Source organism: Aphelocoma coerulescens, chromosome 1A, assembly GCF_041296385.1.
Source record: "Aphelocoma coerulescens isolate FSJ_1873_10779 chromosome 1A, UR_Acoe_1.0, whole genome shotgun sequence".
NCBI lineage: Eukaryota > Metazoa > Chordata > Aves > Passeriformes > Corvidae > Aphelocoma > Aphelocoma coerulescens.
Window position 1 is genome coordinate 79540410 of NC_091014.1, and position 18164 is coordinate 79558573.

General features: G+C 41.6%; 1 protein-coding gene across 3 annotated transcripts; it reads right to left on the reverse strand.

The window, feature by feature from the left end:
• Window positions 1–338: 338 nt before the first annotated feature.
• Window positions 339–15925, reverse strand: CCDC77 (coiled-coil domain containing 77). Of its 3 annotated transcripts, none has more exons than XM_069003699.1 (11): window positions 15689–15925; window positions 14268–14484; window positions 12915–13057; window positions 11284–11380; window positions 9931–9988; window positions 9077–9171; window positions 7984–8132; window positions 7406–7646; window positions 6431–6556; window positions 6193–6345; window positions 339–4432 (listed from the first exon to the last, which is right to left on the reverse strand). In XM_069003699.1, the coding sequence occupies exons 1-11, from the start codon at window positions 15730–15732 to the stop codon at window positions 4286–4288; spliced, it is 1470 nt and encodes a 489-aa protein (XP_068859800.1). In that variant the 5' UTR covers window positions 15733–15925; the 3' UTR covers window positions 339–4285. The 3 variants fall into 3 exon arrangements, with proteins under 3 accessions (XP_068859800.1, XP_068859799.1, XP_068859801.1); XM_069003698.1 differs by having other exon boundaries at window positions 9077–9174; XM_069003700.1 differs by lacking the exon at window positions 6431–6556 and having other exon boundaries at window positions 9077–9174.
• Window positions 15926–18164: the final 2239 nt, after the last annotated feature.

Sequence of the window (18164 nt, forward strand, 5' to 3'; positions counted from 1 at the left end):
TCCTTAACTTTTGATGCAACCTCAGAATGCAAACAAACTTTGCTCTTTTTGTCTAAAACCTTATGAAGACAGCAGTCAAAAGGAATCACTGCAGCTCCCACCACTCACACTTTCCACACTGTGTCCAAGAATGTTCTGGTGCATAATCCCAATCTGTAGGCTAAAAAATGTGTATACTTCTACAGCTAGACTTGAAAATTTAACAAAAACTCTTTAGGGAGTAAAGGGGATATCTTACAATTTAAAGCAACTTGAAAACAGAAAAGCAGAATATTGCAGAAAAATTAGAAGGAAAACTCTTAAAATGTCCCTTACCTACTAACGACCTACGATGCCACTTTGAATAGGGACAAACAGGACACCTTTATTAGGATTTTGACTGAGCAGGCACAAATTCTAGTACACCAAATTACATGTGTTTGTGACCTTTGATTAAAAGTCTGACCAACATCACTTTTCATGAGTATGAACAAATCTACCAGAACAAAGTACACAGGCGTGTTGCTCCCAGCTAGTCTCAAAAATACTATCTGATTATCAAAGAATTACTGGCCTACATAGAAACATTTCAATTCCAGAATATCAGGCTGCCCAGAGAGTCCATCCACAGTGGTAAAATGTATGTGTTTCTGAATTGATAATCCTATTTACATAAGCAATTTAAATATAGCCACTGCATACAAGCATATACTATATTACTGCTTAGACTTATTCTAACACCTAGGAGAACTGCTGATCTGCCTGAGTGCAGTCACAGCATCAATTCACTTGGGAATTACTGCAGATTGAGATACAGGAAGATCACGAGGGATTTTTTAAAATTTTGGTTTGGTTTTGTTTTACCTTGTGTAACCTTGCTGTGTAGGGTTAGCTGACACAGCATGTCCCTATAATTAAAGCAACTGCACGAAAACTAAAAAACTCCTACAAATACTGCATATAAATACATCATAAGGTTAAAGCCAGAAGGAACCACTAAATGATTTCCTGTTAGCTCAAGTCATTATACTTCATTAAGTTCTAATGGTTCAAACCCAGTACCTTATTAAAACAAGCTACCTTCTCCAGAGGTGAAATCACTTTTTGCTTTGAAGATAAAGATGGAGAATTTGTTACCTCCACACCTAGTTTGTTACAGTAAGAAAAAAAGCACAGTCTTCCTGTTAAAAACATATACCTTTTTAAATTAACTTCAGGTTCAAGCTACTCGTTGCTCAGCATTGCCCTGCTAGGATAGAGAGGCCTTTGGTAGGTTGTTTTTTTGTCTTCAAGAGACACATATTAATCAGTCTTCTTAATGCAAGACAAAATGAGCTCTTGCACAACCTTTTTTCTTCCTCTGAATCATCTGTGGTTCTGGGCCTTAAGCAATATTTCAACATTCCTTCTGAAAAGTAGGCACTCCTTTACTTAAATAAAGCTACACAACAATAAGGTTTCCCCTGCTCCTCATTTTTCTCCTAGCTAGGCAAGAGATATTTCAGTATCTTGGCTCACAATAAGAATATTTGTCCAGTTCTAACCTTTAATCCTGTACTATAGCATCTCTATTCTTAGAAGCAGACATTTTGCAAGTCTTTCAAATTCTATGCTCCTACACTCAAAACCTGGCATTACCTGTATTGAAATGATAAAAGTCACACATTACTAACTTCAATTAGCAAAAAAGCTAATCAATCTTTGGAGTAAATGCTATTTTTTGATTTCTATCCAAAAATTGTGGGAAAAAATTCAGCAATTAAGGTAGTGGAACTTCTCCCAGGAAACCCTTTTGAAAATGCAAATAATGCTTTGTTGACATTTTAAAGGGTAGTTGTCAGTGGTGGGAAGCACTTGGCTCTTTAAAGCAGTTCTTGGCATGAAGGTCCCCATTTGTTTTGGCAACATTTCACACGATCACGTGATGTCACACAGAAAGAGCATGTACAATACTTTGCACTTCCTGCACTTGGACAAATATTCAAGCTTCCAAACAAAATGGATTTCCAGAGTAACAATACCATAATTTCCCTCCCAGCCCCCTCACATAGGAAGTGTTTATAGCCTACTGACATATTAAGAATCATGTTCAAACTGTACTTTGATTTTGATACACTAGCAGATCAGGAATGTTGTCATTTTACTTTTTTCAGTCTTTCAAGTATTAAAGAATATTGGTAAGGAAGACAGGAAATTAAACATTTACATCCTTCTTCCCCCAGTACTTCCTCCCAGTCTTACAAACCTGAATGTCAAAGCTTGAAGTCTTTATCCAGATACACTTCATGGCTTTCAAGTGAGGAAGATGTCATTTCACAGGCAATTCTTTAGCTTGGAAGAGTTGAAAATAAACAGAATTCTATAGGTTCAAGAGACCTTTTTGCTAGGTTCCCATCAGCTGAATTTAAGTAGATGGATCCTGCTGAATGAGTGGCTAAGGCTTCATTATGTAGCAATTTTCAGAAGCAGCCTTTTAGGCCCTATGATAACTTTGATATCTTATCTTCAAACCAGTAGTACGTTATTTCACTTACAAACTCACTTTAAGTATCTTGATTTCTCTAAGAAAGTACCAGTCAGCTAGGAGAGAGTGAGACAAAATGATGGATAGCATTAAATAGCCTTCCTTAACTGTCCACATCGCATTGGCACCCAAGTTGTTCATGAACCAGTTTCTGAACAGTTCAGCATTTTCAGCTCAGCTGATCAGTGCAACATCCTTTAAAACAGCCCCTTGCAAGCTGCAGTGTAGTTGAGCACCCAGGTACAGACTGTCAGCCACTCACACTGAAGTCTGAGATCAATTGCCCTCAAGAACACATACAGAATAAAGGCCACAGTACAGGACCATGAGGGACAGCAAGTTTGTCACAAAAAGGTTAAGACAACTGAAGTGGGTATGGATGTCTTAAGGGAATTTCCCCTCCTGCATTGCTTTAGCTGACGCTATAAAAACAGTTCTTCCTTCTCCAAATCTTCACAGCACAAAAACAACCATCTTCTCCATATCTACTATGAAACACTAAATGAGAATCTGCATGGCCACTTCCACACACAAAAGAAATTGCCTGCTTTCCCACACTAAGTTCTTCTCAAAGGGAAAGGAAGTGCTAGTAGCCTGTATGGTGTATACACCAGAAACACAGTAAAGAAAGGTAAAGTAAGAAACAGAGGCATTGAAATCCATTTTCCACTACAGATCTGCTCTCAGGCTGCAAGGTGGACAAGATGTGCTGATGCTACAGTAGAAGCATGAATACCTGCAAATACAAACTGGGCTGAAGCCATGTTGTAGCCCTTCTCATGATTTCACCTGTTTTCTATAACTGTGATGCTCTGATGTCTGGTAGGAAGACAATCACCACATGGCTAGAGAATCATTATATAGCTACAGTTATGAGCACCTGCTCTTCCACCCCAGTTTGTTCAGCAGCAACAACTGCTGTAGCAAAAGCCGACCATGATTTCTCTGCACATAACCATGACCTTGTTAAGAGCTACAAAGAGATAATAAGGTGGTTAAGGAAGATACTAGATAGATCCCTTTTATTATGGGCTTCCTTTGTGTGTTAAAAAACTGGGAGGAAGGGGAAGAGAAACTGAATTTCAGCCTTCCTCCCCACAAAGCATTCAGAACACATGTAGATGTTGCTCATCCTTGCAGATGAGTTCTAGAATGGGTTATCTTTCCCCACCATATTAAATCAGGTAGGCTTGTTCCAATTAGGTTAAAACCAAGAAAAGGGGAGTAATTTTAAAATAGTTATACTGTCCAGGGCCAAATGTAAGACATTTTAGTACAGACTTTCCATATGAGAATTTCCAGTTACATCCTGAGGTGCTAAGCACCAAAACAGTAATCATATAAACTATTTTAAAAGCTGCTTCTCACATAGGAAAATGTCATCCAAAATTCAGACCTTGAACTAGATCCTTCTATGATTATTAATTTCATTATAACCATATATGTGGTTTATAATATGCTCCAAATAAAGACAAAGGACACTATACACTGATCCCTTCCACAGATATGAAGATATAGTCATAGACACACTCCTGATATATCAGTCATCATGTACTTTTAAAGTCAGTTTTATCAGGTGCCATCTCTCAGCTCAAGCAGCAATATAATCTGGTACACTAGGAATGGCTCATGTACACACTTATGACATTAACTGCAGATTTCCTCAAACCTCCTGTCAATGGATGCCAGGAAACAAACAAGCAGGAGCTGTTCTTGCATATGACTATTCAAGTCTAGCAATGTCCCATTCCTAAAATTAGCATGCCAGCTAATAATTCAGCTTCAGCAGAACCGCAGTTCATCCTCTAAGCTATAGATTTTTGCTTTTAAGTCTTTTAGTTCTCCCTGAATTTTACGTGTTAGTTTGTTTCCTTGGCGGACCTCACGCAGAATTGCAAGATCCTGGTCTGGTCCCAAATTCTGAGCCACCTAAAAACAAAAAGAAAAAAAGATTAGGAAAAACAAAGTTGTACAGAATACAATTTAGGGAGTATTATGATAAGTATATGAGGGAGAGAACTCTAAAGGAGACCCTTTCTAGCCAGCAAAGAGAATGTGTAAGTTAATAGCACTAGGATAATACACATCATCAATAGAAAGATGCTCCAGAACCAAAAAAAGAACAAACCTTTCATAACATTATGTTGTTGTATTATATTACGGGCAGGGAAGAAATCTTAATAGAATATAACCAAGTTGACTCATAGCCTGTTGACTCCTTTCTGGTTCCTGTATTAGTTAGAGACCCACAAAAAGGGGCAAGGTAAAGTATTTATCAAGTAACTCTTATCTAGTTCTAAGTACCTCAGGAGATGACATTTTATCATCTTTTGCTATTAAAACTAGAGGTGTTCTAACTGCTGTGGCTGACCTGCTGCCCTCTGAACTGCACAGGATTCAAGAGCAGTTCAAGTACAATGCCTTAACTCAGGCAGTGCCACATGGCCTGTACTGAGCTGAACAAAGGCTGCTGGATAATCAGAATTCCTGATGGCAAGCTGGCCAGGGCTGCCATTTCCTGTCACCCTGCAACTGGATAGCATGCCAGCGCAGTCACTTTCAAGGGCACAGCATTGGGAGCTGCTCTAAAATCCCTCTATTCTCCTCACCCATTATGGTTTCTTATTGTCATCGTGTAGTTCTTGGTCAAAGATTTTAATATGCAAATCAGGAAATTTAGTCATCTGTAGTCATTTTGACCTGAAGTGATGAGAAGGATTTAATGATCACTCTGGAGACTTCTTTCAAGTATTTTGTTCCCCTGCCCTCTTGTGGTTAACAGTGTTAAGAAATTGAGAGCACAATTAAGAGCACACCCACAGATAAAAAACATACAAGTCTACAGTAAAGGTATAATACACCCTTTTGAATTATGCTGTTAGTCCTTAAAGAATAAAGTTGAAAAACCCACAGGCCATTAAAAAATATATATATAAATTGAAACCTTAAATCAAAATAAATACATTAGTCTGAGTAAACTGAACTGTGCACCGAAAGTACAGGAAATTAGTGGATCAGTAGCACTGAAGGAGAGTCTAAGCTATGCCAAGATCATCCTCTCAGGCATATTATAGATAAATGTCTCATCCTAAACTCCACGCAACATCAAGGCTGTGGCTTCCCTTCTAAGCTGTTCTGATGTTCATCTACACATCTGGAAGCTATACAGAGAACACAGCTTCAACTTCCAGCCATTGCTTCTGCAGCGATTTTTGCAAAGTTACAAATGACATATCGACACAGTAATAAATAGAATATTCACAATTCTTAAGTCAATGATCTACCTCTTACTGGAACAGAACCAAACACTATGGCTCCCACAAAGAAAAGAAATAATTACTTTCTTTGCAGGATAAATTTCTGAATCAAACTACTGCCTTGCAATTTTGAGACAGTTAAGTAAGCTACAGGTATCACATTAGAACTTGAGAGTGGAAACAAAAATACATAGCTAATGTATAGCCAGGACAGTTCCTGGTAAGCTTGATGCCTAATTGATAAACAAAGACAAATCTTTTTGCTTTGTAAAACACATAGGAGGCAGGTTTTGTCAGATATTGATATTTAAAGGAGCACTTAGAAAAGGAATTATTTCCTTAACTCCAGGGGAAATACCCCTTTGAATACTGAGAATACACCTCCATAGGATAAGCCCATAATACTCTGCCTCAGAAATGCTTAGCCTTTACCTTATAGATCTGCTTCTCTACATCTTTCAGCTTCTGCTGAAGCTGTTTAATGTCATTCTTGAAGCCCTCTACTTCCATACTACGACGTTTTTCCAAGGTCTCACATCGCTGAGTCATCAGTTTCAGGCGCTTCCCCATCTTTTCTGAGCGTTCCTATGGAGATGAGAACTCAGTAGGCAATACAAAATAAAGGCTGCAAGATCACCACACAGCTAGCAGATGCTTACAGACTAATTACCTTAAAGAGTTCTTTGCCAGCATCTCTCTCCTCACGGATCCTAGCCACCTCCCCCTCCAGGGAGACACACTGCTCTCTGTACATGTGGGACAGGTGTTTTTCCTGCATTAGCTTGTCTTGCAGTAACTAGGACATAGGAGGAACAGGAAGAATCAACCCAAGATTGTGATTAAAAAACTTCCCCTGCTCTGGAAAAGCAGTGTGATAACACTGCCAATATGACAGGAAAATAAAAATTAACAACTGAAACTACAGCTAATAAGTATGTGAAGATAATATTCTAACATCAGTTCCATTACCAAAACCTTTGAATTAAGTTACCCGTTTTGTATGACTGCTCATCATTAAAAGTAACATTCAGCTAATGCTGTAACTCCCTTTCACAGCTGCTTGCCAGTACTGCATTTCAGAGGCACCTGCATCCAGTGGTAGATGAAAACAATTCCCTATTGCCTGTTTACTTTCCAATTCTTATTCCTACCTCCCAACTTCTCACTGGAAGTATAGTGGAAGAAAAACTCAGACTCCTAGAGAAGAGCTGGAAGACATCAATTGAGAGGACTCATTCTCCCCTGACAGCAGCAAGGAAGATCCAGACACAGCATTCTAAGACCACTAGCTCTGAGCACTTACAGGAACAGAGAGCCACGTGCAATCAGCAGGTTAAAAACCATTGGCCCCACTTACCACATGGCTTACAGAGTTAGGGATTTTTTTCTGGACATGAAAGAAACTGACAGTGACATGCTACCATAAATCCTAACTATATATTTTAACTGAAATTTGAAAGTGATGCTGATTTCGAAGCAGGAGTGGTTTTTTATTTAGATTAGTGCCAACAACAATGTCACTTAAGGCAATCCAGTACAGCTTTGAAACTGCTGCTAGTGACTGCCTGTTGTGCAAAGGCCAAGGTGCTTGCAATTTTCTAGTCAATAACTGTTTAAGAGCCTCTGTCAAAGACAAAAAAATTACCTTTATTTCTCTGCTGTGGAGTTTTGAAGTTCCATCATCTTCTTGAATCATCTTCTTCAGCTCTCTCTGCTTCGTTTTTCCTGACTCTGTGCTGAAAACAAGATGATCCAGATCTTTGCGAAGTTTCCTCAACAGACTGTCCTTCTCTGCCATCCACGCTTTCTCATTGGCTCTGGCATCAAACTTGAGCTGGAGAAAGTCACGGGTACTCTCATATAAGAGATTTTGGGTCTTATGGAGCCTGCAAAAAGGGATCCCAGTGAGTTAACTTCTTTCCTAGTGCCTAACCTTAATTCCATCAGTCATCACTGCAAGTTGGAAGAACCAGAGGAGAAGAAGATAGGTGATCTAAATGTGAGTTTAACCCATCTAATGAAAGATGTGCTGTTCTTCCAGTGCATGAAAGAGGCTTTTAAATATGCAGATTATTCCACTCATCTTCCACACACACTACCAGATGGCTGCATAATTTGCTTTTCTGCCTGCTGCAGGAAGCAACACACTGAAAGTCATAACATTTCTATTGCTCCCTCTCTTCTCATCTCATGACTACATCACGATCATTCTCAAACACTCACTTTTCTGTTACAGTTTTTATCTTCTCCTGGTCCCTCCGATGCCGGACCTCAGCCTCCTCCATCTGAATCCGCCTGTCCTCGAGTAGTGCCTCGACCTGTTCCTTGGCTAATTGTGTCTGTTCTTCTATCTGAGCTTGCAGGGCCTTCACCTGAATAAGCAAAGACATTACTGAACAAGACCTCACACTAGCTCTGCTCCTGTCCTTGCAAGTCTCTTTAAATTCCAAGATTCAGATCAAAAACTGTACCTGGTAATACCTTTGGCAGTTCTAATTTCTCAATCTTTTGTCTTTGTTTTAATGCTAAGTATTCAAACAACTAAAATATTTTTTAAAAAATCATGCTATAGGCAAGAGAGGCATACCGTGAGCAGCAACAATAGATTGAAGATATTGTTAAGATTTAAATTGCACACATCTAACAAATCCTGTGGAATCTGCAGAGACACTTTTGTACCTTTTCTTGAGCAAATAATAATAATAAAAACAACCACCACCACTAAACTTGTATCTGCTGTACAAGTTTGTCTATTACTTGCTTTTCTTGATTCATCCTTGCTCACTCATACTTTACATGCAGCTTCTGCCATCTTCCCCAGCTCATGATTCTGCACATTTTATCTTTCTTTCTGTCATGCTACCTATACCTAAACTTTGATGGAAGTCTAGAAAAAGGAACATTTCATTGTATCAGTGCATCTTATGGGGGCTGCCTAATACTGTCTCAAACACATTGCTTTTGTTAAACTTCCACGAAACTCCCAACCCTGCACATCTTCAGTGGGTTCAATGTAAATTCATATCTGCTATCAAATTATGGGAGATATCATCAATTACATATTCTATGCTTAAGGATAACATATTTCAGTTGACATTAGTAGAACATCTGCTTACATAAAGCTTCCAGAATCAGTTCTTACATTTACATTCACAACAAAGAAACAGCTAAGTAAACTGACAGTGTGAATCCATAGTAAGATGCAGGGATTTATAAAACTGGTACATCTACACCTCATCTAAGCAGATGGCATACTTTTTCATCATAATTTTCTGCAAGCCAGCAATTATGTCCATCAGTTAGCAAATGTTTTTACCTGTAGTAGAAGTGTTTCATTATCTCTTTTATATCTCTCGGGACTTTCTGGTTTCTCTCCTTTTGCTGTTGGTTTTGAAGTATTCCTCTCCATACCTACTGAAGAAATTTAACAAAAGTAGGAAAAGGTTTTCCAATGTACTTGCAGTACCTTTCCAAGCATGACCTTCTGTGTGTTCTGGTGAGCCTACAGGAACAGCAAAAAGGTTGCCACGGCTACAGTCACAATTATTTCTAGAAGGGTTAGCTGAAAGAAAAGAATTCTACAACTTAGGGTGATCACATACCTTTATTCCCTCTAACATACTGCAATATTTAGGCAACCTCCTAATTTTGTTGGCATATATAGAAAGAAAACTTGATACATTTTCTTAAAATAAATGATGAATAGGCAGACGTCACAGCTGCACAAACATAAGGGCTTGAATGAGTTTTGAGCTTGTTGGCTAATTTCACTCAATTTGATGAGACAATTATTTCAAAAGAGAAAATGAGTATGTAGGCATATGGACCCACACAACAATCTACACTAAAGGCAAGCAGAACCTCACAGCTTGGAATGGCTGTGGCAAAGGTGCTTGGCCAGCTGGTACCTGCACAGTTCCAGAACAGCCATGTGATGGCCACACAGCCTCTTCCTCAGCTGAGCACATCAGGGACCTGAGAGCCAGCTAAGGTAATTTTAAAGGATGTTGGAGGGAAGCCAGGAGTACTGCATGGATATGTATTGACATATTTAGGGCACTTAATGGAGATTTACCAAAGCATTCCCAGACAGGAATTATTTTGGCATACAGGAGACAGACACACACAAAGAACAGCGCTGAGCTGCTGTTACTCAGCTTGGTGTGGTACCTGCATTAGAAGCATCATCTTGTTCCTGGGTCTCTGCTGGCCTTTGTGGAACAGTAACCTACAGAAACAAGACATCTGCACTGAGCATCTGACTTCCCCACAGGTGCAGTGGTCAAGAACAAATCTTAAAAGGTTAAAACGAGATATCCAAAAGAACAGCATTACCTTACTTCTACCACAAAACAAGGAAGACATTCACAAGTGTAATGCCCATGATGAAAAGTTTCCTTTATCATGGCTGAGTTTTGCCATTACTGCCCCTATTATTTTCACCAGAAAAAGTGGAAAGTAATTCTGCCTTTGATGGCTTCATTAGGATGAAAATGAGCACCCTCAGCAGGAAAAAGAGTATTTTGGGAACAGAGAAGAAGGTGAAGATGATGTTATTGCCTTCTTTTATACTACTACTTGTCTCAGCAAGACAGAGAAACATAAAGCTTCATTTGTCAGCACATTCATTCAAGATACTGAACGAGCCTGACACAAATGCTAAGTGATAAAAATACTGAAGCTCAACTGTTGAGCTGAAACCCACCTAAAAAGAAAAGGAGGCCATGAAAGAGCAGGTTATAACCCCAATGCTTATCTTTAGGTTGATATTACATAATAGGCCTAATTTTAGAGCTACCCTAAACCAGGAATTTTAAAGCTTCTGCATGATTTTTGAAGTGCTTGAGCAGTGCAGAGCAACCATGAACAATGCAGCATATTTCAGCCTTTTTCTGCACCTTATTCCAAAATAAATCCTATATTCCCATCATAGTCTCTGTATTTCTGAACGACTCATGACTTCCTTGAGTAGGTTCAACTACACTGCACATCATATGCACTGCCATTTAAACAATTCAACACCATTTCTGAAATACACAACACAATGTTGCCTAGAGAGGATGCTTCTTCAGCAGTCTTCAGCCCAGGAAATTGCTGCAGCAACCTTGACATATTCTTTACTGAAGCTGTAAGAGACAGGCATTCTGAGATAGCTGATCTTCAAACACTGTGCCTGGTCATTTTCTGCACTTCCCCCACGCTTTTTGTGGTGTTCTTGCCATCTTCTTGACAACCATTTGCCAGATGACTTCAGACTCCCATCTGACATTTTAGAGGCTGACCTGGAGGTATGTTTTGAAGATAGGAGGAGGCTGATGCTAAGAGGACCTACTTTCAGTGTGCTTGTTCCTACTTACCTTTCAGCATTTATACTAAAACCCGATGTTGCTACAGTTCCCTCCTGCTTTGGGCTCATTTAGCAACCTTTGACTTGTGGGACAGATCTGGTCTGTGGTCAGACTCTGGGATACAGATACTCATGTTACAATCCAAAGAGGAGATCTACAGAAAAATGGAACTTGCCTTATGTGGAGGCTCCTTATGAAAATATGTAACTTCTCCATCATCTGTTCCCAGTAAAGCCAGGAGCTGTTGGATTCTTTTTCTGTCCTCCAGTTCCCTGGAATTCAAAGGAACCGGTCAGCACATTGTTTTTTTACAATACACCACAACATTGTGACACACTGTCCTTTTAGTTTACTTGTTGATGCTTGCAAGATTTCCAACCTGTTGCAGTTCCTGAGAATATTGCTTTAAAAACAAGCTCTCAAAGACATTCCTGATGTTGCCAACACAAGAAAGCCACCAATTCTGCTGGGACTGGAGAGCTTTTTTCTTTTCAAGTATGACAGTACTATGTAGGCTGATACAATAGCACATGGTGGAAAGAATTTGCATTGAGAATTATGACCTACCTAAAATCCATTAAGATTCTAAGTGTTCATTGTTTTTAAAGCAAACTACATTAAGGGCTGTATCAGACTTTTTATCACACCCCTGAGAAGTGCCAAAGCACACCAACACATGTTTTAAGTTCTTAAATCTTTAACAGAAAACTTCATGCTGGAGCAGGGAAAGAGAGTGAGGAGGAAGAAGTAGCAGAGAGTATCTAATGAATTGACCACAACCCCCATTCCCTGTCCCCCTGTGCTCCTCAGGAAGAGGTAGAAAATTCATGAATGAAGCTGAGCTGGGAGAAGAGAAGTGTGAGGGGAAGGTATTTTAAGATCCGGTTTTATTTCTCATTGTCCTACTCTGATTTCATAGAATGATTCGGGTTGGAAGGGACCTTAGAGATCACCTAGTTTCAGTCCCCTTGCCACAGGCAGGGAACCTTCCACTAGACCAGGTTTCTCAGAGACCCATCCAACCTGGCCTTGAACACTTCCAGGGATGGGGCATCCACAGTTTCTTTGGGCAACCTGTTCCAGTGCCTCACCATCCTCATAGTGAAGAATTTCCTGCCAACAACTAATCTAAACCTGCCCTCTTTCAGTTAAAGCCATCCCCCTCATGCTGTCACTACATGCTCCTGTAATAGTCCCTCTCCAGCATTTGTAGGCTCTTTAAATGCTGGAAGGCTGCTATAAGGGCTCCCTGGAGCCTCCTCTTCTCGAGGCTGAACAGCCTCTACTATCTCAGCCTGTCTTCCTAAAAGAGAGGCTCCAGCCCTCTGGTCATTTAATTGTTAATGACTTCCCCCTGTCAAGTCTGTTTTGCCCACAATGGTAACTTGGTGAATGAGTTCTCTGTCCTTATTTTGACCTTACCTTTCCTTGCATTTTCTCTCCCCTATCCAGCAGAGAAGGTGAGTAATAAAGTCTTGGTGGGCACCTGGCATCCAGCCAAGGTCAACCCACCAGAGTCAGCTTCCATCAGAATTTCATTTTCAAGATGGTAACGCACAATTCAAATCTGAACCAATGTTCAACTTCTGCTCTTCCTTCTACTACCAGAACAGGAGTAATAGTAAGTGGAAACATATTTAGCAGCCCAACAGATTGCACTGCACCTCCAAGACTGGTACGATTTTGTAGGAGCCTGCCCTAAGAAGCGTGGAATAATTGCTGCTCTGAAGACTCCAGCTCTGGCTGAGAACAGAGCGCACAAATTGCTGCTGCCAGTGGCTCAGCCCCCCCTGCAAGCCAGCCCACCTGAGTTTCAGGCGGTCGTTCTCCGAGTACAGACGAAGGACTTGCTCCTTCTCCTGGAAGAGGTACACTTGCATATCACTCAAAGCCTTCTGCAGCTCCGCAATCTCCTCTTCTAAGTGACGGACTTCCCATTGCAACTGGTGCTAAGTGGGGAGAATGAGGTACTTGAAATGAAACACAGCACTGGACAACACTTATGAACTTCAAGCTGCTGGTGCTCTGAGTCTGTAACTGGCATAGAACAACTAGCTCAAGAATTATTTCATTCTCCTATAATATTTGACCAGATGAGGGCAGTATTGGAAAAAGATACTGTAAAATGTTTAAGCTGGGAGTTCAGAGCCTTGAGAATCACTGTCACTACTCAACAGTGAAATAAGGTGTCAGATTGGGTGTCCAGTTTCCAGTGGTTGCACTTCCACACTGGTGATCAGAGCAGTTATGGGGAGTCTGACATCAACAAAAACCTAGCAAAGCCTCTGTAATAGCATTTACTTTCAAAATAAATCACCAAAGAATAAAAATTAAAATAGCTGTATGGTTTAGCAGTGAGAAAAATCCAGCTAGCTGGTATGTTTTAGGTTTTTCCACCTGATGTGGGAAGCTAACAAATCTTTCAGAAAACCACTCCTGGATGAAAAAAAGCATTATTTTGCAACCTGCCCCTCTTTTTCCCATATGACAATATGAGGGACAGTATGTATTTCCCCAAGGACTTTCAGGCTGCTTCAAGCATGGCCAGTGCTTGAGGAGGCACCTCAATCACCTCAGAAGTGACTGTTCTGTTCCCAAAGGACCATGCACAATTACAGAGATGACTGCTAGGCAGATACATGCTATAGCCCATATCAGAGCACTGCATATCTTACAGATATTCTCTAAGACTTTTTTTCCTCTTAAAAGGCAAATTTTTAGGTTTCTGCTTACTTGCTTATGGGCAAGCTTATGAATTTCACTGCAGTAAATACAAATTACATCCATAAGTCAAAGCCTATTAAATTAGGCCAAAAGAGCACTCCTTCACTACAAGAAGAAAGGGAAAGAAGCTGGACAACGTGGAAAATGAGCATCTAAACTCAGGCCTTAATATAAAAAAAAGAAGCAAAATTCCCAGTGTGCAGATATAACCATGCCATAAAGACTTTAGAAGAATATCCTACAAGCATGTTTCTGTTTGATTTGACAGAGGACAGACAGCTAGATTTTAACATCAACTCCCAAAATCTACTTGTTTCTTCATAGCTCTACCATGTTACTGGCAAATCCCAAGACTTCTATGCCGAGTTTTCAACTTAGTAAAAATACTAAACTTGTGAGTGTAGTCCACCATTGCTCAAAATCTCATTTCCTGACCTGCTCATCATATGCTTGTTTGTATTTCTCCAGCCTTTTTACCAGCTCCTCATGCTCCTCATCAAAGTCAGCAATCTTCTTGCGGTAATACTCCAGCAGCTCATGGGAGGGATCGAGATGGGCCAAGCGCTCGCTGATCGACGGGAGAGAAGTGAAGTCATCCTGACTCAGAGCCTGGGACTCGGCAGATCTGGATGAGGCACGGTGGGTTGGCAGCCTGGACAGAAACAGGCTCTGATGACACGTAAGCTTCAGACAAGAAAATTAAAGCACTTTCTGAAGTAGCTAAAAAGATTTGAAACTTTTACACGGATTCAGATTAAAACACAGATTAGCTTGATTGTTCTCTGGGTATTAACAGAGCAACATGGCATTAAGGAGAAGTAAGACCTTTGGTAAAGAACAGCTTGCAGATGTATGGTACTGTGGAGGAGGGCCCAACTGATGGAAAAGATAGAAATAAATGTTAGGGAAGCAAAGCCTCATAAGTTATTTGGGGAGGAGGATTATGATAAGAGGAGAAAAAAAATAGAAGGGCAGAACTCAGGGGATAAAAAGTCCATTGCAGTTCAATTAGAAGCAGCAGCCACTATGAAATAAACAGGAAAACATAATCTGCGACAGTCACTATCTGATACCCAGAAAGAAAAACACTTTCTGAAGACAGACCATCGAATAAAGATGATAATTCAGGCTAGCAGATGCAACAGCCATTACAATTTAAGGTGTAGGTCTAGGAATCTATGTGCCTTCCTTTCTGGTGTACTTGAAGTTCTTATCCACATAGATTGTCCACTCTCTACACTGAAATAGAAGCTGCCAAGTTCTTGAATCTTATGTTGAAGTACTACATGGAAAGCAAGTCAATGTTATGCAAATCAAGGATATATATAATTACGTACTGTATTTTTCCTCAAAACAATATTTAGTGCATTCAAACATTTAATCTGCTCAAACAAGCACCAAATTTGCAAATAGAGATGCAGAGTTAAAAAAAAAAAAACCTTAGAAAAAGAGATTTGGTAGGTGACACCGAGGCAATGGTGACCTTTATGGAGCCACTCACCAAAGCTGCTTGGATCAGAACCCCAGTGCACGCCCGTGAAAACTCTCAGCACTGTAGGAAAGCACGAAATATGCAAAAGTGTACGTATTTCACGCAGGAGCTTGCTGCGGGACCAGAAACGCCTTAAACAATACGCGTAGAGAAATAACACTAGGAGGAAAGAGGCAACCCAGGCACAAGGTGAGCGCTTTACTGCTGAAGTGAAGAGCAGCAGAAACGGAAAGACAGAAAAACAAGGAAGCACAGCAGGCAGAGAAGCAGACCGAAAGGTGTCCGACGGTAAGGCAGTCTACCAGTAAGGAAAGGGCTCCGGGAGCCGCGGTGTCCCGGTAGGAGCAGCCCCCACACTCACTACCTTGTGCAGCGCGGGGTCCCCGCAGCGCGGTCCGCCGCGCTCATCGTGCCCCCGCGGAGCGCCAGAATCTCCGCGGGCACGGGAGAGCAGCTTCGGGCACCCCGGGAGGCTGGCGGAGGGGGGTGCCCGGCGGGAGCCCCGCTGGAAAAGCCCCGGGATAGAGATCCCGGGATGGGGGTCCCGCCGCCGCCGCCGCCACCACCGCCGCTTCACGGCCCCAACGGGCAAACAACCGCCACCTTGGGCCCGCCGCGGCTTAAACGGCGCGACGCCCCGCCTCCACCGCCTCCTCCAATCACAGACAGGCTTTCATGCCGCGTCGAGTGCCTGCGCCAATCAGCGCTCGCGACACGGGCGGCAGCGGGTCCGCGCTGGCGCGTCTGGGAGTTGTAGTCCCGGGGCTGCGGAGGGGTCACGGCGCGTGCGCGGCCATGGCCGGGGCACGGGGGCTGTGAGGGGCGGGCCGCGGGGCCTGCGCTTGCTGACCCCGTGCTGGTGATGGCCGCGGTCAGGCTGCGGGAAAATAAATGCAACCTTTATCCACAGCAGCAAAAAGGCCCACGCAAAACGCCCGTTTTTCTTTGAAAATGACCTGGCATTAGGAAGCAGCCACAAGAAGTTACTGGCTCAAATTCTGGCTGAATTGACTGTGTTCTTTAGGTTATCCCAATGCCTTTTAGCCTCTTCATCCCCCTCGTATATTCCCAGTAGTACCTAGTAGTAGTGCTGCCATTTATGCACCAAACGATTTCCTAATTTATTAAGTGTGCTGGAGAAGAGAACAATTTGCTCAGTAATAAACCAGGGTTCTTTTTTCCTTAACACTTTGTTTAAAGAAATGAACTTTCTGTACAATAAAAAAAAAAAAAAAAGGCTCACTTACAAAACTGGGAGGTTCTTCCTCATCACAATTTGCAGCTTCCTTGTGAGAGGAAGAGGAGGGGCAGGCACTGATCTCTTTTTGGTGACAGGACCCGAGGGAATGGCCAGAAGCTGTGCCATGGGAGGTTTAGGTTGGGTATCAGGAAAAGGTTTTTCCCCCAGAGGGTGGCTGGGCACTGGACCAGGCTCCCCAGGGCAGTGGGCACAGCACCAGCCTGACGGAGCTCGGGAAGCGTTTGGACAGAGCTCTCGGGCACAGGGTGTGGCTCCTGGGGCATCCTGTGCAGGGCCAGGAGCTGGATTTGATGTTCCTTGTGGGTCCCTTCCAACCCAGATTCTTCTGCAATCAATTTTCCTATGAAATAAAGAAAAGAGCAGGCTAGATAATTTCTCTTGGCAAAGTCCAGAAGAGAGGCTGCTGTTCGGGACTGGCCTTGATGACCCTTGTGGGTTGGTCCCTTCCAGCTCAGGACATTTATGATTCCCCGTGGTTAGACTGGGTGCTCTCCCTACTGCTCATAAAGTAGCTGAATACATTATATGAGAGGCTGAAGTTTTCTCTTAGGGAAACAATAAATACCTCCAGATAACCAAGAAGAATAAACACTGTCATGGGGTACACATGGACAGTTGTTTTAAAGGCTAATAGCCCCAAATCCAGAGCAGGTAATAGAGAAAAGCTTAAAATTCTCTTTCAAAAAGGATCTCTTGCAGAACTGTTAAGATGAAATAAATGCCCCCTCGGTTATCTAAATATCTGGGATATTTAGGTTTTACTGTTAAGAAAACCTGTAATGCTCCCAGCATTGCCTTCTAGAGACCTCCATTAGCCTAAACATCTTAACATAAAACCAAAACAACCTTGAAGAGCCTACAGGGAAACCAGCAAAAGACTGGCTCTCAAAACAAAGCTTTTGAGCAGGGAGATTTTTCCTTCTGGTATTCCTGGCTCAATCATTCCTTATCTTAGAAACTGGGTACATGGTGATCCTGTTCTTGGGAATACAATACACATGTATTTCCTCAAAGGTAATCTGGGACATGTCATCAGAAGAGAGACACAACCAAATAATAACAGAAAAAAAAAAGTGGAAGGAGGTGGTAGAAATATATAATTCCCAGATGCTAGTAAGGAAACATCTGTATTCCACTTGCTTGTATAGTCTCACATAAAAGTATCAAGCATCCATGTCAGCAACCCCCTACTGGGGTGGAAGAACACTTAGCAACAACACAATAACCTCAATTTGCTCAATGTTTGCATGATCAGTTTGCTCTTACCTATAGCGTCTGTCAAAATTAGCCATTTGTATTGGAGATGTGTTTCCCACATGTACAATGTGGGTGACACCTCTTTAACCTGGCAGGAAAGTGATGCAGATAAATGTTTTGATCGGTGTGCAGCAGATTTTGTAAAGCCTTCTGGTAACAGGAGGAGGAAATTAACTTTTTCTGAGGCTGACACAGAACATCGGCACCAAGGTTTGAATCAGTAGGAATAAAGTGAAACGTAGCATTTGATAAACACTGAAGGCACAGTTCTGGTTAAAAGAAAAAATAAAATATGCAATTTACTTTGGAAGACTATGTTGCA